Here is a 24,579-nt window from a genome sequence, read left to right as displayed (position 1 = left end):
TACTATAACCTATATGTTTGGACTGCAATCTATATATATTATGACACAAATAAATCTTAAAACACAAATAACACAAGAAGAATGATTAGCAAAACAAAAGCAAAGATTGTTGTGAAATCTTGGATTGGAAGTTGTTTTTCTGAAAAAGTTCTTAAACTTATATATACTTAACACTTTCTGAATAATTTATATTGCATTTTTTTATTAAACACTAAAAAATATTATCTGAACTATTTAATTACGTAAGATTTTTATTGAAATGTATCTTTTAAAAAAAGAAATTAATATTAGATAACAGTATAACTAAACACAACGAAGAAAAAAATTCTAGAAGAAATTAAAAACAAAAAATAGTTATATCAATAAATTATAAAACTATTTTTTCCTTATTCTTTGATAGAAAGGAAGAAAGAAAATAAATGTATAATTACTTTATATGTTCTGATATGAAGCTTCCTTTGTTGAGTTTCCATCTTTTGTTTAAGTAAACAGTTAACCAGGAAAAATACTTGTTGCATAACAGCATCCTGGCGTAGATCATCTCGACCCTACAAAATATTAACTTTTAAACTCATATTACAAGCAAACAAATACAATTTATTACAAGATATAAAACATAAAACTGTTAACCACATTTATTTTTAGCATTGACAGCAAATTTTAATATAATGAAGAAACATAGAAAAATTGAAATTTCAAAATAAGCATGAATTATATTTCATAATCCTTACGATGAAATTTAATTCATAATTATTTGTTTCATGCTTTTATTGCACACACATCTAGTCCTTTTTTAAGGATTAATTTTTAAGAGTCATGGTTCACTAAAATAACTCTAGATGTAAGGGAATCAATGAGCACCTATTTGCATATACAAAAAAGATCTTCAACAGGATTGAAAGGGGAAAAAAATTAGGCTTCTGTTATTTAACTAGAGGTGTGAACAGTGTTCTAATTAATCTTTAAAATTGAAAAATCTATCTATACAACACTCTACTATTGAATAATATGGGAAAGCAGGTGTATAAGCAAGAAAAACCAGATTGAGGTACAGAAGAAACATGTACTAAAGGGTAAAAAATGAAGAATGTCAGTTTTGTAGAAGATACAATGCTGAGCTCCAAATATGAACTAAATGTATATAAAATAAAGTACCCTCACAACAGCTGGTTGTTGGCCCCAGGGTCACAGAAAGTAAGCCTCCACAATTTTGAGAGGAAGTGCATGATGGTGACAAAGTGGCCAACTTGATTAAATTCAACTTGGTCAAGTTATTACATTAGTCAACAGTATCAAACCAACCATCAGTATGCCTTTCTGTCTCAGGCATATTGAAAGGCATACCAACAGTATGCCTTTTCGTCTCTGACACACTAATAATAATTGATTTAAGTTTTCAAACCACAACAGAGAAAAAGCATCAGTCTTTTAAATTGACAGCTTAGCGCCTTAACCACTGTGCAATTCTGGTTCCTCCTGTTCCACTGCGAAATTGCATATTAGTTCAAGCTTATTGCAATAAATAATTTATTTAACAAAAATAAAATGCCTTTTATCAGGCTTCAAATAACAAAAGTTTAAAAAAAATTGACGAAAACACTATGATAAAGCGTGATTAATAATGGAGAATATTTTAATGAATTTACCTTAACTAATTGTTCCCTTTCTACACCATCAGTACCAATGCATTTAATCACTTTGGGTAAAGTGATACCACCACACATTCTGAATTCAGAATGAAAAGAGTGTATTCCGACAACATTTTTGTATTCACATTTTCGATCAATCTGAAACAAAAGCAAACATTTATATATGTTATTAACATTAATTAAAAATAAAGTAATTTAAATTTATTACAATGGGCATTTCAAACTCACAAGACAAAGTGTGAACAGTGATTTTGAAAACTAGACTTAAAAAGATAAAAATTTTAGTTCAGCTTACTTTTAGTTCTTCCGTAATAATTGGAATATTTTCCTGCTTTCGGAACTTAAGTATTGGTTGGTTTTGAGGAATAGTTCCTAAATGAATAAAAATATAATTATACATCAGCTTCTAATAATGCATTTCATCTAAGCATTGCATTAGAAGCAGTTTTTATTTACAAAAGGAGGAAAATTAAAGAATTGTAAGAATTTAAAGGGTGGCAGAAGGAAAAAAAAATATATTTTGCATCAAACCAGAATAAAAACTTGATAATTAAAGAAAAAATATTTTAAAATAACGAAAACTAAAACTAGGTTCATAGCTGCCAACATAGATAGACAAAAATCCAGTAGATTTTACAAAATAATATAAATTTCATGATAACTGTAGCAAAATATGCTAAATATTTTAAACACAGGGAATTTTAGGGATTTTTATAGACATCAAAATAGAAAAACTGCAATTTTTCCAGTCATAATTGGCGTTAAATATGCTTGAAATGTTGTGAATTATGTTTACTTGTAATTTTGAATAAGCATATAATTCATACGAAATAATTAAGATGTTTTAATACATGTAATAAAGGGAGTTCTGAATAAAAATAAACCGAACATTTTAGAACAAAAAAAGTTTCAAACTGATTTTTATAAATGAGGATTTCCTTATCATATATTAGTAATACTTATTTAAATATTCAAGCAATAATCTATAAAAAAATTCTATTTCAATAGGGATTTTTATGAAACTGACTCAACTTTAGGGAGTTTTCTAAAATGTACAAAAACCAGGAGAATTTTTATAAAACCAGTAGACCAGGAGAAACTGGAAAAATCCAGTAGTCTACTGGAAAATCCAGTAGAGTTGGCAGCTATGTAGGTTACATTTAACAAACATTTCATTTTCTATAGTGATGTAACGAATAGTGATGGGGCCGAATACTTACTTTTTAATTAAAGTAATTTTCAAACTTTTAATTAAAAATGAAATAAATATTAACAAAATTGCATTTTTAATCTTTGTATATTTAAAAAAATTTTAATAACTTGATTTCTTTTTTGTAATAATTAAAATATCTTGATGCCAATAACAAGGCAATATGGCTTTTATAAATCTAAATAATTAACAATAGCATATTTCAGTTATAGTTATACTTGTAATTTATATGCTATTTTATTTAAAATAAGAACTCATTACTATTGTTAATATTCTTAACTTTCTTTTTTGTCAGAAAAATTATTAAAACCCAGAAAATTAAGAACTTTTTAAAAAGTTTCACTTTTGAAATCTTAATTTTGTAATTAAAAATTTTTCAAATTTTAAATTAAAAATGAAATAAATATTAAAAAATTTGCTTTTTTAAACTTTCTATATTTTAAAAAAAATTTAACAGCTTGTTTAATTTTAAATATCTTGATGCCAACAATAAGGCTTTCACAAATCTAAATAATTAATAATAGCATATTTTAACTAATTATACTTGTAATCTATATATATTATTTAAAGTAAGAACTCATTACTACTGTTCATTATTCGGCCGAATATTCGGCAAAAGGGCCGAATACCGAATAGTGGCCGAATATTCGTTACATCCCTAATTTTCAACTAAACTAAATTTGGAATAAAAATCAAACTTCATTTTAAGTTTATTTCTAGTACTTAAGTAAATTAACAAAAATGGAACATTACGTGGGAACTAGATAAAAAACATATTTAAAAGAGCACTAAAAAATACAAAATTACACAAAAATGTAATTTTCTGTATTTAAAATTCTTTAATTAAACAACCATGTATTTCTTTTTGGAAAATTTTTGAAAATATAAGCTATGATATTAGGTCAATTACATAATTTAAAAAAAATGCAATTTGTAGAACTGACTTAAAAAGATTTTTTTTTAAGTTGAAATGTAGATAACCAACCTCTTTTGACCTTCTTGTCAACTGGGAGATATGCAAGAGATATGTAAGCATCACAAAGAGACACATAATTTTTGAGCAAGGTACTTATTTTGGACCTTTGAAGAGAAGTTAAAACCTTTTTGGCAGCATTCATTCTTTCCTAAATAAAATAATAGAATTCTTAAAAAAAATTGGCCGTGTTAATAATAGTTAGATATCCAATAAATTTACAAGTTGCACACTATTTGTTATACCTGACATCAAAATCTGGGATATTTCTCTAAGATGATGTGATGCCATAATAGGCATTACATATTTTCCAGCTTTTAAAATTTCCTTCATTTCTTTTAATCATTCTTATTTGAATTTTAAATAAATTAAACCATTTATTTAATTTTTACTCCATTGTATAAAAAGCTAATATAAATATTTTATTATTCACCTAACAATCAATGTAACGGCTAACTTTTTATTTCAATACAAATATGAAATCACTGTCGCAACTGAATCCAACATCAAAATCTATTTTTAACTCTTTATTCCTCTTACCACAAAAATGTTTCAGTTACAGTGTTACACTAATTCTCACGATCCTTTTTGGCAATTAGCTATAGCTATATTATTTCAAATTTAATAATGATTACAGGGGTTGGCTTTGTTTTTGGCTATTTCGTCATTCGATAAATTGCGAACCATGAATCTCTTCCCATGCTTCTAACAGACCGTTGGGAACAATTCACTTGACTTTTAATTGTGAATTTATGGTGTTAGGACTGTGGGGGGGGGGGCTTCAGCCTGTCAGCCGTTTAATTTTTATTTTTACAGAAATTCTCGATGTTAGGAGAATGAATCTCTTGATCCCTTCGAGGGACTTTCTTTCTTTATTTCATTAATTCTAGTATGGCCATATTCTCTAAATGATAAATAAATTTTTCTCAAATGAATTCGTTTATTTTTTCTGGGATAAATATCCCTCCTTTATAACCAAAGCAAATGTATCTTAGGCCAAGAATATGCCTTCTATGCCTCAACTATACACTAAAAATGGACTAACCACCCCCCATCATAGATGGTAATACTTCAGTCACGTGTAAATATATGGAGGCTTCTGTCGCCTTTTAAAAATAAGTGGAAACACTATGTATTAAAAAAACTAATGATCTTTAATAATTAAACAAAAGATAAATTTGGTTGGTAAAATATATATAATGTAAATATTTTTTGTTGTAAAATAATGTAGGTGTTAAATAGGTAGAATAAAAAACTAGTGGCGAAACTAGACAGTAAAAAAAATTCATTCCACACACTAAAATAATTTTGAACATGGGTAGTAATTTTATTGCCCAATTAGAATTTAATTTTTCCTCTGCAGGGTGATTCTTTACTCACTTTAAAAGATAATATAATTTGTGAATTCTTTGTCATGATTTTATATTGAAAACTCAAGCAGTTAGAATTTTTTTATAAATCAGGTTTTGGGAACATCCGCTATCCTACAAGATTCATTTTTCAATTTTTATGTAAATTCAGACTCTATAGTGCAAATTTTGGAAACAAAAGTCTCTGGTTAATACCCATAAACTTGAAAATTCTTTGGGGTTGGCTTTATTCTATGGATTAAAATTTAAAGCCACAATATCTAAATGAGAAACTTACAGTAGAATGTTAAAGAAATGAATATCACAACAAGGAAAGTAAAAAATCTCTATTTGTGTGAAAAAGAAATAGAAGAAACAGCATAACTCAAAATTATGGGGTTTAGCCTAGTACATTTTAAAATTACATTAAAAAGGGGGGGGGGGCATGAAAGCATGAGAAACTTCAAAATGAATGACAATTCGAACATTGACAAAACACTATAAATATATTATTAAAACTAAAGAGATCTCATTCTGAGTATTATTTCCTATTCAATATTCTGACTTATCATATTTTAACCTTACGCCACTTAAACATTTTTTTAATTTTATCTATATAATATAGTTATTTTTTAATTTTATACTTCTTAAAATAATTTTAGCTATTTGTTCAAAAAGGAGGCAACTGTAATATCAAACAAATAAATTTAACAAACAAATTTAATTAAAGGATGATGAATTATGCACTACTTTATTTGACAAAAGTGTTGGCAAAGTGGCTGATATCAACGTCTGGGCGCAAATACAGTATACTAATGCGATTCGATTGCAAAATTATTAACAGTATGTAATATTTACAATTTTCATCTGGAATGCCATTTATAATTAAAATATAGTACGTAAAAGTTTTAATAATAGATTATAGTATAATCGATTATAAAAATTTCTATATGATTAAGTCTGACTTCAGTTATGTTAATTCTATTTTAACAAAGCCGAAAAATAAACTGAATGTGGATCCCCGTGGCGATTTAAGGCTGAAACTAACACATTTATAGCCAAACATAATTAATCTATCAAAGCGCCAAGCACCTCCTTTCCCTTTGTTTTAAATAAAAATTTAATTTTTTCAAAATAAAATAAAACAATTAAGAAACGTATGTTTTTTCAAATAATTTTTTTATGAAGTGGGTCAATAAAAGAATTATTGGGTTTTTTTGGGGTTGATGATCAAAAAAGTTTGTCAACCCTTGATTTAACATATTTCAGGGATAAACTTAAAAGCAAAATGTTTTTTTCTTCTTTGTAACTGAAATGCTTACTTTCACAGCTGGAACTTCAGCTTGTTGCAAATACACAGTTTGCTCAGAGACTTCCTTTTTTTCAACAGGATCTTTGTCTGCATTACTCAAGGCTAATATAACTGGCAAAGCATGATGGGGATGATCCAAGGCAATGTTCTTTATTAGCTATTTATTTATAAAAATATAAATTTCGATAATTATTTTTCCCAGATAATAAATTTACATATAAAAAAAGACAAATGGAAACATTTTTGGCACCTTATTTACGAAATATAATTTGAACCAATCTTCAATTTGTTACCAACATGGGTTTAGCAAACTTAAAGCTAATTACAATGCCTTTCTTATCCCAATAAAACTTTATTAAGACAATAGACAGTAAAGAATTTCAAAAAACGTTTTTCAAAGTTACTGGATTCTGGACCTAACAAGCATATCTGGCGGCATTGGATATTTAGCTACATCAAATATTTTTATAGTTCTATATTTCCAATATTTAATGTTCACTATACATACAGTGGAATACAAAATTCACTGGCCAGGATATTTTTATAACATGTTTCAGCTTTTGGCTGCTTAAATAAGTAAAAAACAAATACTTCTTATTTTATTTATTATTATAACCACATTCAAATAATATCACATTATTGCTTCTTTATTATAAGCTAATTTATTATCCTATATTGACTAGCATTTTACAATATGGTTCACTTTTTTTGTTATTTTTCATAATCTACCACACTTACTAGAAACTGTTCTAAAAGAAAACTGATGAAAATAAAATTGTAAAATCATTTTGCTTCCATGCTTGGTAATTCTTTTAATTATTTATGGTGCTTAGGTGTTCCTCATTTTCTACAAGATTTTTAAAATTCAAAAATATATATAATATATAATTCAAAACCGTATAATATTTTCAATTAATAACCAGAAAGCACGTTTTTAATTTTGATTTTTATTCTTTTGTTTCTTAAATATTTGTTTAAACTACTTTACACTTTCAAAGCTTTTAAAAACACTTGAGTTTAAAAAAGATATTCTTCGTTCAAACTCAGATTAGTTCGATCTTGTTAATTGACATAAAAACAGTAAATATTTTGCAAGCATATAATTTTAACTATTACAATCAAAGTAAAATCTATCATTTCACACACTTTTAAGCATTAGATTTCTATGAAGAAGTGTAATTCAAATGTAACTAAGTACATTGACATATTTTTAATACCGTATTACAATACCATTAATGTACTTTTGCCATAAACTGAGTTAAGTCAATGTCTAACTCTAATATTTAAATTAAAGTTATGACACTTGACTCTTGTTGCCCCAATAACAAATAATATTAATAAATTAACTTTACACGATGGATAGTCCAAAAACAAGTTTCCCCTCTAATTTTCCTGGGGAAATAGTGCAATAAAAGAGTAAACAAAACAGTAGTTGAATATGAAAGACTATCATAAATTATCGGGCACCGCTTGACTAGACCAAGCAGGTGGCACTGTCGCAGTGTCTGCGCTAAGTGGATGCGAGACCCGTAGTCTTGAAGTTTTGTTGCTCGACTTTAAAGAGGCTGAAGCTACCATGTAAGAATATAAATTTGAGGTTGTTGACATTTACTTAGGTTCCATAATCAACAACAAAAACAATATTACAATGGAAATACAAAGGAGAACTACTAAAGACAAATAGATGTTTTAATGGAATTCAAAAATACATAAAACCTTATGTAATTCATAGAAAAACGATTGATCTTAAAAGAGATTTATTATATAAATCTCTTTTAAAATCAATTTAACAAATGCTTGTGAAACTTGGACCATATCTGTGTATGGATGTGGTTATGTTAAATACCTTTGAGAGAAAGATCTTGAGAAGAATTTTTGGATGAATTTTTTAAAAAAAATGGTGTGCGGCTTAGAAGAATAAATTTAGAGCTTTAACACTCATATAATGAACCTGACATCATTAATTTCATTAAACGACAATGAATAAAATGGGCAGGCCATGTTATCAGAATGAATGAAGATCGCACCACAAAAAGAGTTTTCAATGCCTGACCAGTTGGCACACGAAAAAGAAGCCGGCCAAATTTGAGATGGATAGATGGCCTAGAAAAAAACTGCTTGGCCTTAAAAACTGGAAAACGCTAGCAGGAAAACGGTTAGCTTGGAAAAAACTTCTTCAGAAAGCCAAGGCCCACCCTGGGCTGTCAAGCCGTTGATGAATGAAAGAATGAATGAAGCCATCCATGTTAAAGGGCACTGTTACACCTTGAGGAAATTGAAAGAGGATATTCACAAAAAAACTGACAGTTCTTCTTACTTCTGCTGTTAGATGACAATGATAGACTATACTCACTCCGCGACGGCAATGTAAAAACCATAATGCAACTCATGGTTGGGAGCACCTTGACCATCCATCATATATTCCTAACCTTGCACCCAGTTACTTCCGTCTATTTCCAGCTTTGAAGAAAAATCTCAGCCAAAGTCACTTTGGAAACAATGGTTAAGTCACATAAGCCATTTAAAGCTTTGTCTGCATGCAGAGCCCACAAGGGCTTTTTGAAACTTATAGACAAGTATTACAAGTATTCTTACTACTTTAGTTTCTATGGATTATTTATTTAAGTGTTACAAATGTCTCAACAAACTAAGTAATTAAGTGGAAAATAAAGTGTATTTCTTTATCATTATATTTTTAGTCTTCCAAAACACCTCTGTCCACAATCACCAGGGGAAACTTATTTTTACTCCCCCCCCTTATATAATTAAGAATGTAGCTATCAATCAATAGAATTCATGATATACCTGAGTCAAAGTATTTTGAAAAATGCCAGATGATTGAGTACCCATCCTAGCGGCAAGTTGATACATGAGAGGAAGAAACTTATACGTCTCTAAATTATAAATATTTTGCTGAAAAATAAAGCATATAAATAAAAATATTAATGAATTAAATAAATCATAAAATGAAATATATAAACATCTTTCAAAATATATATATATAAATATCACATTTTTTCAATTCAGTAAATACAGTAATAATATTTTTCACGACTTATAAATTATGTTAACATGATAATGTGATTAACCTTTAATATAGATAGCTGCATCAGAGCAATATAAAAACACAAGTGATGTACGTATTTTACTAGCTGGTATTTTTTCAATCCATAATATCAAACAATAATCATTTTGATAATTATTAAATAATGAATATCATATTAAAAAAATAATTGATAAAAATTAATAACTAATTAAATAATGCTAAACACAGAAAAATTGCAGCTACAAAATTGATTACGAGTTTTACATAAAAGCCAATAAAAAAATTAACGAAAAATTTAAGTACTAGGGCAGTGGTTTACAAACTTTTCACAGACACAATATTTTTTTTTAATTAGGATTTTTTACCAACTCTAAAATCTAAGAAAAAGTATAACTGATTATAAATAGGATACAAAACAATTGAAACTCTTGTAATTAAATACAAGTGTTAAATTAATAAAGTTCATTAATTTATTTGATATTAATTTCATAGTTATAGTTTAGACAAAGTAGGTATTTTGGGAGCCATAACACTAGGATAAATTATACTATTAAACAGTCTTGATATTTAAGTGTCGATTTTAACAGATTTGCTTAATTATTTTTATCTAGAAATAGGGATTACACTAGGCTCAATTTGAATTATTTTCAATTAAAATATCAAACTAGAGTAGTAAAATTTCTGACTTTTCATTCCCAAGACAGGTTTAAAATTTGAAAGGGACATTTAGAGAGAAAAAAATTAAGCATCAGAAATATGATTAATTTGGGCTTAAATCAGTTTTTTTTTCAACTGCTTTTAAGTTTGGCTTTAAAAGTTATATAACAAAAAAATTAAATCTATCTAAATTGTACAAAATTTATTTTCCTTATTATAAGACCTAATGTTCTTTAATTACAGTTTAGAGTCAATGGCCATTGCAGCCCTTGTCTTAAGTTCAATGCAACTTCTTTTTTTTAAACTTTTGTGCTAGATTTTTTTAATGTGTAGTGAGCAATTCAGATTTTTCACACACTAGACAATTTCATTAAAGTGAATTTAGATTTGTAAACATAAGAAACTAAACAAAAGCTTCTGAAGCAAGAATTTCAACTATATACGCAAAAGAAATTAACAGTTTTTCTTTTCTAATAAAAATATATATTTGAGTGTAAATGTATAAAACAATTTTCCTTAATCAGTATAAAATATTTAAATAAAAACAAATCTGTTATTGCAAAATAATTAATTAATTTTTAAGATGTCTAGTAATCACCTAAAATATTGTATATCCTCAGCGAGTTTTTAAATCTGGAAACAGCTTGAAATGCGTGTTTACGAAAACGAACACAATGCAAAATGCATGTTAACGGAAATTAATATTGCTAGTTACAAAAATAGAAATACCATTTGATTTTGTTTGTCAAACTTCTTTTAGAAGTACTTTTTCTTTCTTAAAATAATAAACTAATGAATATAAATAAATGTGTAATGTGATATCGTCAATTTGGACAAATCACTTGTAATATTTGACTAATATAGCCTTTTACTGAAAAGACTTTAAAGTCAAAAATTGTTTTTACATTCCCACAAGAGTCCATTGGGAGCCAGGGGTCATGGAAGTTAAGGCTTCATAATTTCTTGACCAATGGTTAAACAATTTGTTTTTAAATTCAACTCAAAAGGCGTTTTTTGCTGTGTCCTTTTCGTAAACACACATTTTGAACTATGTCCAGATTTTAAAACTTACCGACGATATAAAATTCACTATTAATCATTATTTATAAGCCTTTTAAAAAGTTTCAATTGTTTTTATAAATTGAACCTGTTAAAATAATTATAAAAACAGCATTAAATAAATGTATTTTTAAACTATTTTATATTTAAATAAAACTTTTAAACTAACATACTTTTATAATTTGATTAATATAATCAGATTCTATGTTTTGAAACCAAAGAGAAATCAAACGAAAGATCCACAGGTCATGTTTTTCAGAACCTTTCAAACACTTCAAATAATGTATTACAGCTTTCTCTAGAAAGCTCTTTTTATCCATCTCCATGCTTTTCATCTCAGTTTGATCTATCTCATTTTGTCTGAGAAATATTAATTGCAATTTTCGTTGGCTGAAATAAACAAATTAAAGGTTACAAATTATTAACTAAACAGTTTAAACAGAAAATAAATGATAAACCAATAAATAGAATAAAAAATTTTAATTTTTTTTTCATATACATAATTTAATAGAAATGAAAAACGATAAAACGATTGATAGCCTTGTATGTAGAAAAGAACAAAACATGCAAAAAATAGCATTAAATCTTAATGCAAGAATGGATCAAATACGTAATGATACAGTGGACACTACAAAAATAAATTTTACAAAATTTTAATGAGTAATTTTCATTTTTATGAAATAAGAAGTTTCTACTAGTCTCCCTCTTTAAAATAGCACCATAAACTTTGTTTACCTTTTTAAAGTGAAGCTTTAAATTTAAATTGTATATTCTTTTAAAGTTATAAAACACACTTAAAAAATGTAATTTAAAAATTTTGACCATAAAACTTTGATTTTTATGACATAAATAATTAACTATGTTGCGCTTTAAAACAAATTATTTTTACTCTGGTGAAAATGTGAAGGGATTGTAATGACATAATGGACATTTAGTCAATTGTGGAACTTTAATTTTAATGAGATAAATAGTTTCTTGTCATGCTACAATAAGACCGTTAAAATTATGAGACATTTTTAAAGAAACAACTTACTCTTCAGTATTTTCACTTAATCTTAATTCTTTAGCTTTTTCTTTTGATGAAATCATCAACTCCTGTTTCGTTTGATATGCCGTTGACTTTTGATAATTAATAATACTTTGATACTGAGCATCAGAGAAACGAGCAACTGCTAAGTATGCATCACATAAAGTGGAATTATATTTGTCACTTTTATTAGTCACCTCCTGAAGTACATCAACAGCCTATAAGTAAAACAGAAACAAAATAATTCAATTAAGCATTTAACTACTATCAATATTTAACAACAAAAGTAAATTAAAGTAAATAAAAAATCCACAACTATTTTTTAAAACAAAACTTACACAAATTTACGTGTCTAAAATTAGAAAAATATAAAACCAACATAATGGCAAATTAAATAAAACATAATTTAATGTTGAGAGAAAATGTAACTAACTTTTTTCGACAAATTGGGATCTCTGACCCCTAAAGTATAGGGGGTAGCCGCAATCTGGGTAATATGGTCCCCATTGTTTGATCAGGAGAGAGGTCCAAAGTTTGAACCTCTTAATGTTAATTTTACTTTCTGCATATTTCGCCATAAATCGATAACTTTTTAAATGAATTGAAAACATTTTGCATGCAATTATAAAATTTGTTCATCCACAAAGACACTTTCCACACTTATTTCTAGAAATTCTCGATAGGTCTTTAGATACAGTAGGGAATTGATTATCCGGAACGATCGGGACCATCGCTATTCCTGATAACTGATTTTTCCAGTTTTCTGAATCGCTACAAAAAGCTGTTTTTTTACTGTTAAGCACAACTAAAAAAAATTTTTTTAAATAATCTGAAAAAGAAGAAAAAACGATGAAGTAATACACTAATGATTATTTCCAAAATGATGGTAAGGTAAAATACTTCTTTCAAAATAGAAAGAAAAATCCTATGAGGAAAAAAAAAAATTTTTTTTTCGAAAATGGCGGGAAAATTTATCGAATTTCGTTCCAGTTTTTTGGTTTTCCGGTTTTCTGATTTCCGGATAACGGGTTCTGTACTGTATTTAGAAATAATTTATTAGTTTCATGGGTAGTCAAATCCATGTCTTTAGCTACTGTCTCAACAACAAATGCTTCAATAACCATCTGTTTTATTCTGTTAAATGATGAAAATGGATCATAACCTTAAATAGGTCTTTAAAATATGAAACAAAAACTATACTTTACTTTTTCTAAATAATCTCTCATAATAACAGAGGAATTTTCGCAGCAAGTTTCAGCTAACCATCTTCCTCGTAAGGTTAGAGCTTCACCATAGCTCATAACAAAACCAGAATTTTCCTTGGCAAACTGCAAGATGAAATACTATTAAATACTTTATTAACAACAGCATATAAGTTAGCTACAAAACCTGCTAAACGCTTTTTTGACGAAACAAAAATATATAATAATAAAATACATTACAAATAATGCTTGTTAACAAACTACTTTAAAGATTAAACAAACTCAAAGACATTAAGACAAATTTAAAAGATTTTTAAAAAATAATTAAAGGTATGATGATATTTAATCTGATCAAAAATTTGATACAATAATTTTACCCTAGTTATTTCCAAAAAGCAGTAAAACAATTTTGCATCTCTGGTTATAAACAAATATAAGCAGGAACTGTTATAAAATTATGTAGAATAGTTTTCAAGGTAGGTATTTTAAACAAAATAAAGACTAGGTGAAAATTGAGCCTTGACTCAATACAAATGTAAATTAAATAAAATCATAATAAACATTCATGATCAAAAAATATTTAATTATTTTGCTTTTTAGTTTTGTTGCCTTAAAAATTTGCTTATTAATGGAAAATAAGGTTTTTCTATTTAAAAAAAGACATTTTAAAGCACAGGGCATCAGAACACTACAAGATCATGGAAGCCATATTAATCTAAGATGAAATGTTTGAGAAAAAATTAATGTTTCAAATCAATGATTGAATTTAAAAAGACTAGCAAGTCAATACAGTTTATGGCAAAGAAGTCAAGCAAAAGAATCATATTAGTAAAACACCATTCAGGACACAGCACATTTTGGGCCAGGAGACTCATTAAGGTTAAGCCATCACAATTTCGTAACTAATGGCAACATTACACACAGAATGCCTTTACTTTCCAGCTAAACAATCTTGGAGCTTACCCTATCATTTGATCAATGGGTACCAGACAAGCTGGTACCCATTGATCAAATGATGGGTAAGCTCCAAGATAATGACAATTCAATGCCTTTAACCATTTGAGCCCTCACAGCCCATAAACAACCTTAAAATATCGAAAGTAAAAGAAAATTTAATGAGTAAAATGAAATAAAAATTTACAAAATCAATTAGTTAAATAAATAAAAATAAGCTATGGAATAAAAAAAATTTGCTCAAGTTTTTAACTACAATTAAAAATTTGATAAATAAGACATTTATTAAAAAAATAATAAGATACACTGATATAAGCTTAAACTTAGCAATAAATAATTTTGGGTAAAGAAAAATTTTTAACTGTTAAAAGTTTAATAACTAGAAAAAACATAATTTATAAAAATAAAAATAAAAATTAAAAATTTGAATTTTTTTCAATAAATTTAATTTTTTAGAAATTAAATCATTAATAAAATACCTTTTCCATATATTTCAATGAAGATTTTAAAATTTTGTTGGCAATACTATATTCTTTTTTAGTCCAAACAGTTTTTGCATCTTCTACCTGCCACTGCAAAATTTCTTCCTCGTCTGATCCAGGAAGACATCTAAGCATATTGATAGCTTTTGCAGCAACCTGCAAGACAAAGTGAAATATTGAAACTTTGACTATGGAATAGCAATTTAAAACGAAAAATATAAGATCATTTAAGACATAGTAAAAGACATCAAAGACATAGTAAAAGACTCAATAATATTCTAAAGCTTTAAAAAACTACTATTTTACTTCAAGATTTATGATTAATAAAATTATGATAAAATTATTAGATTTATGAATAGTAAATAATAATTTTCTTATTAAATACTTAATAAAAATAACACTTTAAGAATTCAAAATCAAAATTTAAATTTTCAAGAGCATGTAATTTAAACATACTTCGAGATGACGTTCTTCACGAGCTCTGACTACATAACCATCTAAAAGAGACTTGAGTTCCGATATTATAATATTTCGACCTTGCAACTGTTTATCTAAGTTTACATCCACAAGGTGTTTCAAAAGTATGCATTTCAACCAGGAAACAGGTTCCACAAATTCAAAATAATCATATGGCATGCTATCTTGTAAAGACCAAATTTTAAGAAGGTTCTTCAAAGAGTCAACACTAAAAAGAAAAAATATATAATTGAGAAGTATGTTTTCATTTGACATAAAATTATTTTAGTTAATCTTTCAAGAATCAGAAGAGAAATTTTTCACCTTTTTAGCTGGAGGTTTTGCTGTATAACAAAGGTTTATTTTTATGTTACTTGTAACAACAGGAATAACATTTGTTACTCTCTTATTCAGAAGGTGGAAAATTCCTCGGAATTTTACTCAGTGACTTAAAGCTTAATGGAAGGGGGGGGAGAATTCATAAAAATTTCGATTTAAGTCATTTTCAGTTTTCATGACATAAATTTCGTGAAATATAAAAAAAATGAATCCTTATTAAATACTACTTTAATTATCTATTAGTTAAATAAATTAAAATAAGCTATGGCATGAAAAAAATTTGCTCACGTTTTCAATTCAATTAAAAAATTCGATAAATAAGAAATTTTTTATAAATTACACTGATATAATTATTACACTGATAAAAGCTTAAATTTTGCAGTAAATAATTTTGGGCAAAGAAAAGTTTTGAACTGTTAAAACATTTGTTACTCTCGTATTTAGTGGGTGGGCAAATTCATCATAATTTTACTCAGTAGATTTTACTTAATAGAAAGGGGGGGAAAGTCATATAAATTTCAAATTAAGTCATTCTCAATTTTCGTGAAAAGAAATTTCGTGAAATATATAATAAATGAATTCCTATTAAATACTACCTTAAATGAATACAAATTCAACGAATATACATAGTAAAATTTTCCCCAAATTCTGAAATTTATACAGTAAATTAACTGTCGCTAATATGAAAGAATAATAGAAATTTATTAAATCTTTATAATTGAATATGGAACTAATTAAAGAATAAAACAATTCATACTTTGATTGAGCTTTGGAAAAATCTTCTAAAACAGAGACCATCTGAACATGGCTAAGGACTGGTAAAATATTTCTTGTGGCTTCCAAACTTGTATGTTTCAAGCAATCAAATTGTGTTTGTCTGCAAAATAAAATAATAATAACTAAGCTATAGTTTTAATTGAATAAAAATGTATGTGATTAACTAAAAAATCAAAACTTACAATGCTAAATCCATAAAGTTCTCAAACATACTAATATTATCTACAACAAGATTCTGTTGACTTTTATAAAAATATTCTTGAAAACCATGTGAAGAACTGAAAATAAAAAATTGTATTATTATATTTTAATAAATATTAAACAGAATTGTGATAACAAAAATACTATAATGACACTAAACAATAAATTCAAACAGTTTTTATTCCTTTAAAGGAAACTTTATGATCCTGCTTAAACAAAACATATTTAACAACACTTTTAACATTAACAACATTTAAAAGTCAACATTTGACAAAAACAAAAACATTTATCGAAATTAAAATAACACATCATGCACCATTTTTGAAGAAAACTCGCCTAGCTTTCGTGAATTTTCGAATTTCTGGGTTTCAAAGGTACCTAGAACCTTGAAAAGATAGAAGTGTGATAATTGCAAAATTAGTCATGGTTTTCATTGTCAATGAAAGTGTCTTTCAATTGCCTGTTAAGTTGTTATTGCATGCTGCGAAAATAGAGTAAGTGGCCAAGCCAAAATGTTGGTTTTGGAGTAAATGGTTAGTGCATGATATAAAAAAGCTACTTACAAATTCGTCATTTTCAGTTAAAAAATTTACCAACAGTCAAATTTGCTAACAACCAAAGCAAAAAAGGATTGCAATATTATCTCATTAAAATCAAGTGTTTGTAAGAAACGGGTTCATGAAAAAATCCTAAAGGTTCATTCAAAGTTACTAAATTATAAATATAGCACTTACTTTATTTGTTTAATATTTCTGTACAATACAAAGGAAGTTAGTTAATTTGCTTTGAACAGTCTTAATGTCTCTTTGTTGTTATTCTTCTTCTTCTCATTGGCATGACAGCCCAGGATGGGCCTTGGCCTTCTCAACAAGCCTATGCCAAGACATTCTTCCCTTAGCCAAGATTCTCCAGTTTATTATCTTTAAAACCTGTAGGTCTTTTTCAAGGCAGTCTAAAAATCTTAGGCTTGGTCGTCCTCTTTTTCTTGTACCTGTTGGCCTGGCACTGAAAACTTTTTTGGTTGTCCTGCTATCCTCCATTCTCATAATGTGGCCTGCTCATTTAATCCTTTGAATTTTGATTACTTTAATGACATCAGGTTCTTTACATGCTTTGTAAAGTGTTTGATCTTCTAAACCAGGTACCGTTTTTACTTATTCCACCAAAAATGCTTTGCAGTATTTTTCTCTCAAGTCTAGCTATTATATTTTTGTTGTGCTATTGCTCTTCATAAAATTAATGGTGCAAAAAACATCGTCCTTTGTAGCCCTGCTCTTGAAAAAAGTTCAAAGGTTTGCTGGATTTATGGCTCATCACTAACATTCAGTTGTCTTCAAAATGTTAAACAAATTTTCATGGCTCTTTAATGGTGAGTTCAACTGTATAGATTTTTCATCTATAGTACAATGTTCATGTTGTACAGCATAATTATATAATGATTATAACATTAATATAAATTGTACAGTATAAATACATAATCAAGTTACCTTTCAATAATTGGTGAATTCCATTGCCCCATCCTCCATGCTGCTTCACTTTGATATTCAACTACTTGAGCTGGAATTTCTTCTGAATTTAGAGAATGGATACAATTCTGAAGAACTGAATTCAAATGACTTTTTTGCAAAGCCTAAAAATAAATTTTATAAAGCAAAAAATTTATACTTACAACAGTTAGAAAAAATAATTTTTTTAAAGGCAATTTTCAGAAAATATTATATGAAGTTTCTTTGGAATTTCATTGGAACATTCATTATGAATTTATCACAAAAATAAATAATACGCTATTAAAGCTCATAAACATACAACGGAAGATTTTATAACACAACAACACAGAATATAAATCTCCATTTAATTTTATTATTAGGAAAAATGTATAGCTATATCTCTATCTATTATTTTGCTCTATTTTTACAATATTGCAGTAAAATAATTTTATAAAATAATTCGAATTACTAAATAAATAATAGATTACTGATAGGACCTAAATAATATTATTGATTTAAAAATCATTATTGATTTTTTTAAAAAAAATCTTATCCTTTAAAACCTGTAATAAATTCACTGTGAAACACCATTTGAGAACCTATATTTTATTGTACCAAATTATTCAAAAATTCACTAAGTGAAAGAGCCGACCGTCCTGTGTAAGTCAGGGAACTGGCCTTGCATCAGAAAGGTTCAGAGTTCAAATCCTGGGCAAGGCATGGATGTTCTTTCTTTCTCTGTACTATCTGTCCTAACTGTAGGAACAACGTTCGCCCACCTAATATGGAGCCTCTGTTAGAGTGGCCAACAAACCGGCCCTTCAGATGCCTGTATGACAAAAGGTCATTCTCCAGGGAGGCTTTGAAAAAAGAAAAAAAAACTAAGTGAAAGATATCATACCTGAAGAACTTCTAAATTTGCACAGTTCATATCACTAATTTTCAGCAGTCCATCAAAATTTTTCTCTACGAAATAACTATGCTTCAAAATAGCTTGGCTATCATGTGCAACAACTTCACAACCACTAATGGCATCAGAATCTCCAATATTTGAATATGTGTCAAGCAATATATCATAGATTAGATGAGCTTTATCTTTCCCTTGAGACCCAATGTAAGACAATGGGGAAAATTCTAAACTTCCTGACGAATCTGAGTGGTCAACTGATTCAGAATTTCTATTTTTCTCCCTAGAATAAAGAGAAAAATAAATTGATTTTTAAAAACTGTAAATAACACAGTAATCCTAGTTATGATCAATATGAGAAATTATTCAGGTATCTAGTATTCATAAAGAAATTACACTAATCATCAAAGGAGTCTGAAACTTAATTTTATGAGCAGGTTTACGTCTGGAGTTCATAAAACAGAAAGCTCCCTTACATCATTCTGTGCAGGACAGTGTTGTGGTAACTGTTAAATTTTTTTACTACACTTTTATTTTTGATCTATCTTAATTGTCAGAAAATAAATTCAGGTTAGAGAAACGTCAGAAACCATAAAGTTATAAAATGATAACTAAATAATCAATAAGCAATAAAATAGTCAATAAGTAACTACGAAAAATCAATAAAATTCTATTATTGTATATTACTTAATGAATACTTATCTTACAAAAATTTAATTAAAGACAAAATAATTGCTGAAGAAAAATATGATTAAAAAACTCAGATACCTAACGAGATATATCTTTAAAAAGCTTTGAGTTTTAAACGTTGTAAACATGTTATACAAAAAAGAAAAGCCTTTTCAAATAAAAATATTAAAAGCATTGATTTTTTAAATTAACCTTCATAACAAACAATAAGTTTAAGCAATAAATAGTAACAATTTTAAAAGTTTGCTTTTTTTGAAGCAAAGTTGTTTGTCACAAAGTTTGTAATTTTGAAGCAATAAGTATACAGTTTATAAATATATGATAAATCATGTATCCAAAAAACTACAAACTAAAAATGACAAATTTATGTTATTTTTGTAAAACACAACAAAATATGTTTTACAAAAATAAATATCAAAACAAGATGTGAAAGGAGAGAATTAACTTCAAAAAAAGAGGAAGAAATCAAGTTAAAATTGGGCATTTTATTTTTCCAGCGTATAGAAATAAAAAGATAAGAACCTCATTGAGTTGCACCAAAGTTCAGTATAAAGTATTGCTGTGAAATATGCTGAACAATATTGAGCTGCTTGAGCCACTTCTAAGAAGCTAATTTCTATCCAAAGATCCTTCATTACATTACGCTCTGAGTTGGATCTAAAAAAAAATTCATACATACGTTTAAACATTTTTAAATATTAGTTTAATCTGGAAAAGCTTCATTTCGCATTGAATTGCACCATTAATAATCTTATTATAATGAAAACAATAAAACAATTAGTACATAACTGTTCAAATAATCATTGCTGGATCATACAGAAAGCTTAACTCAATAATGATAATTATCAAAATAAATCATTCAAATACAGCCTATTTAAAATTTTTCTTATTTTTATTCCAAGCAAATAAATGAAACTTGCAAATAAAAGTAATACAAGAATAAACACATAAAATACATATTTAAAGAGCTTAAAGAAAGGGAAAGTGAATTTGCCTATTTCAGTAGTAATTTATACATTGTTTCTGTAAAAAATTCATGCAATCGTCTAATTTAAAACATTCAAGAACTGTTATGCTCTCAATTACCAAAAAAAAAAAAAAAAAAAAAAATAGTAGTACAAATTTTTATACAAAAAATCCTTTTTCTTTCTGCATTAATCGAAATTTATTGAAATTGCATTAATGAAATTGATTGAAATTTTTTAAGAAAAATTAAACAATGGGTGATTTTTGTAACTCAGAGCAAGTGGATGGCATTCAAAATCGTTTCAATTTTTAAATAGTAAAAATTATTCGAGTGCTGTTATTCATAACAGTCCAAACAAACTATATGACTTATTTTTTTATTTTGTATATAAGCTGGGGATAGCTCCACTGTCTAGTGTTGAAACCAAATGAGCTTTTGAAACTCTTTCCATATATAAAAACTTCATCATACACATTTTTTTGGTTAATTTAAATTAGAGGTGAATAACGATTCAGCAATAAGAAAGAATAAATTAATCCAATTAGGTTTTATAGATTATTTCAGAGCCGTCACTAATAATATCACTGGATTACAAAAACAGCCGCCTTTTAAAATCAAATCTGAAAAAACATAATTATAACAATTAAACCTTTCATTTTATAGAATCATAATCGTTTATTAAAATCAAATTTTTACAGGCCACATAATTGAAATAATCAGACAATGTTTTTTCTTTCTATTAATTCATGTTTTGAAATATATAAATAACAAATATCATTGTGCTTTCTACAAACAAAAAGAACAAAATTACAGGTGCAGAATACATTTTTTAAGTAAATTAAAGGGCGAGAGTTAAAAAATTATGAAACCAAGAGTGTAAAGGAATCTAAATGAAAACTATTGATACATTAAAAAGGCAATAGAATGCTTATTAATCATGTCAATAATCATCACTCATTCAGTAAGGTAAATCTATCCTCAATTACAGAAAAGCGCTAGATTTTAAAATGAATTTTACAGCAAAGAAAAGGAAATATTGAAAGCAATAAAAACTTATTAACTTTCAAACCATCTCAAATTTTTTTGATAATCTGACAAACATGGTAGTATTTTTAAACCCTCCTCTGAAATAAAAAATTTAGCTCATGAATTTAAATGTTAAATGTAGATTTTATATTTATACTAAGAAAATGTTTCCTAAGTTTAGACATTCCGGTTCACAAAATCACCTATCATTAAATAGAACATTCTCAGTTCAAATCTGAGTTTAATAGGCAATAGGCATTGCCCCAGTAGCAAAATTTTTTCGAGCTATCTGTGACTAATCTAATCTCTCTAGCATAAATACCTTTCTGCAAAATACTTTTAATTATAACAAAAATGTATGTTACTAATTGAAAGTAGCAAATACGCTCTGTTTACAAAAAAGACTATATAAAATTTTTTTAAATTGAATAAGTAATAATTTTTTATTCTAATATTATAGATAATATTGTTACATTTTGTTGGGAGAAAAATGCACAAATTATTTGTGAACTTTTCCAATTTATTCAATTTTGTAAATAATCATCACAATAAAAAAAGCAATTAAAAAATCATGAAATCCATAATAAATGTAAAAAAGATCGATGCCGAAATCGCGTGAATCGGACTCCTAAAACACGTGTTTCGTTTCAAGACTAGGTTGTTGTAACAAATAATATCGTATAAATAATATCTGATTTAAAAACTATGGAGAAATCAATAGCAATAACAGTCAGAAATTCGATAGAATTATAGCCTTAAAAAGTACTCAAATGCACGATTTGAATTTTCCATATTGTTTGAAATATATCGGGATATTAAAAATAAACGTGAAAATCAATATCAATAACTGCCGAAAATACAATCGAAAAATTACATCGATTTACGATACTATCGGCGTACATTGAGCTTGTCAAAAAGTGATTATCTAAATGCATGATTCAAATATGTGTAAATTTTTGTAGAAAAGAAAACTGAAATTTTTTATTTTTCCAAAGAAAAGTTTTTCTGCAAGAACTCAGTAAGGTTCTGCGACAATGTCGCCGTGTCGCTGCTATTCTGCCACGGGGGGCGTTGCAATAAAAAATTTTAATTATGTGGAGCATATTACAATAGTAACATGCTCCTTAGTTTTGTTTTCTGTTACATAGTGTTGTTTTCATAATGTAGTCAACATAGTGTTGTTTCTGTTAGAAATTAACAATATGAACTTCAAAAATATTGTCTATTGTCTACAGCATACAAAATAGCTTTAAACGTATAGTTTATTGTCAAAATAATAATAAGTAAGCAGTATTACAAGTGCAAATGAACTTTCCTGTTCAATTTTATTCATCAAAAGGTAGATAAAAATTTTCGAAAATAAACAATTGCCTAAGCATTAATAAACAATAGCCTGTAATACTCACCGTTGTTTTGGGTTCAACCACAGATAATGTAGTACAGACAACATTGTCCGCACTGATTGCTTAGAAAATTTAACATCTGCAGCTGGTGCTATAAAACAGAATAAAAGTTATAGAATTTTACATTCTTAATTTATATGTTCAAGTATGTTAATATACACTATGTTAAGTATGTTTTATAAAATGCACATAATAGTTTCTAAAAATAATTGTAAAAACCTTTATGATTATTTAAAGTTTTATATAAAGATTTAGAGTTTGTAATAAAATAGTTAGATATGTTTCTTTACCTAACCTTCTAGATCTTCTAAGGGTAGGAAACCATATTCTGTCCTGATTGCTTTACTCAGGGATGAGATTAGCCAAAAAAGCTGAATTTCCCTGATAGTAAATTTTAAGCAAGCGCAACCCTTTAATAATAAATTACAGACAGTTTAAGGTAATAAATAATGTGTTGACATACAATTGTGGTCTAATCTATTATTATATAAATGATTACATTGATACTTAACATTTAGTAAAAATAAAAATTACCTATTGAAAAAATAAAGCTGGAAATTATATTTTTCCTCAGTTCAGATAAGAGACAATTATTACTTGAAAAACTACCTGGTTTAGCAAATTAAAACTACTGAGAATACACATTAATATTTCATTTCTTTTAATAAATACTGTTACGTGATTTATAGCAAATATATCAGTAATATTACTTTTTAAATTATATTGGAAAAAAAAAACTTTAACAATGGACCGAATCATTATGTTCATATTATGGTCTAATCTAACTAGAGCCCTCTGAAACATATCAATAACAGTGAAGTAGAAATATATTGTAACTCCTTAACATACAAAAATTGCTACTTTAGTTTGAAAAATTACATGACAATCAGCAACTGTTTAGATAATTGTTTTTTTATTTGATAAGAATTTTGCATTTTATAGCATAAATAACAGCAATTATAAATAAAATTTTGATGATGAGTTAATTAACTCTTTTTCCGGGAAAAAAAATAATAATATTTAATTAAATCCTTTCTTAAGTGATTGCTTTTGTTTGCTATATCTTTTATGTTTGCTATATTTAGTAGTTTGTCCATCTTCAAACATCTTGTGACAAATCCTATTTTTTCTTCTTTGCAAGCACAGAATGTAAGTTTTAAATATATTCCCTTCCAGTTTCTCTGATGTTGTAACACTTACATATACTAATAATCGTCGTTAGAAAAACAGTCACCTTTATAGTAACTAATTTTTAAAAAAAATTTACTTCTCACAAGAATCGCGATAGTTTATCTCAAAATTGCGTGAATATGAATAACAATTAAGAATTTTGAAATCACATGAATATGAAACTAGATATACGATTTTGAAAATGAGAAAATACAAACTGGGATATAGAATTTTTA

At 27.1% G+C, this 24,579-nt stretch overlaps 1 protein-coding gene across 3 annotated transcripts in view; it reads right to left on the bottom strand.

The window, feature by feature from the left end:
* LOC107442312 (serine-protein kinase ATM) overlaps positions 1–24,579 on the bottom strand; it is a 108,279-nt gene that overhangs the window by 7,746 nt on the left and 75,954 nt on the right. For all 3 annotated transcript variants that reach the window (XM_043051168.3, XM_043051170.3, XM_043051169.3), the window contains exons 38-54: positions 23,177–23,264; positions 20,300–20,434; positions 19,082–19,370; positions 18,181–18,323; positions 16,675–16,770; positions 16,473–16,592; positions 15,377–15,605; positions 14,918–15,076; positions 13,488–13,610; positions 12,289–12,500; positions 11,429–11,645; positions 9,299–9,406; positions 6,504–6,650; positions 3,845–3,983; positions 1,945–2,021; positions 1,647–1,787; positions 432–548 (exon numbers count right to left, since the gene is read on the bottom strand). In XM_043051168.3, the coding sequence (XP_042907102.2) occupies positions 432–548; positions 1,647–1,787; positions 1,945–2,021; positions 3,845–3,983; positions 6,504–6,650; positions 9,299–9,406; positions 11,429–11,645; positions 12,289–12,500; positions 13,488–13,610; positions 14,918–15,076; positions 15,377–15,605; positions 16,473–16,592; positions 16,675–16,770; positions 18,181–18,323; positions 19,082–19,370; positions 20,300–20,434; positions 23,177–23,264 (2,540 nt within the window). The remainder of the gene's footprint in view (positions 1–431; positions 549–1,646; positions 1,788–1,944; positions 2,022–3,844; positions 3,984–6,503; positions 6,651–9,298; positions 9,407–11,428; positions 11,646–12,288; positions 12,501–13,487; positions 13,611–14,917; positions 15,077–15,376; positions 15,606–16,472; positions 16,593–16,674; positions 16,771–18,180; positions 18,324–19,081; positions 19,371–20,299; positions 20,435–23,176; positions 23,265–24,579) is intronic.

Source organism: Parasteatoda tepidariorum, chromosome 5 (genome assembly GCF_982258835.1).
Source record: "Parasteatoda tepidariorum strain Cologne lab strain chromosome 5, Ptep-v5.0, whole genome shotgun sequence".
NCBI lineage: Eukaryota > Metazoa > Arthropoda > Arachnida > Araneae > Theridiidae > Parasteatoda > Parasteatoda tepidariorum.
The sequence above is the reverse complement of the archived record's forward strand: the minus strand, read 5'-3'. Positions and strand labels throughout refer to the sequence as shown.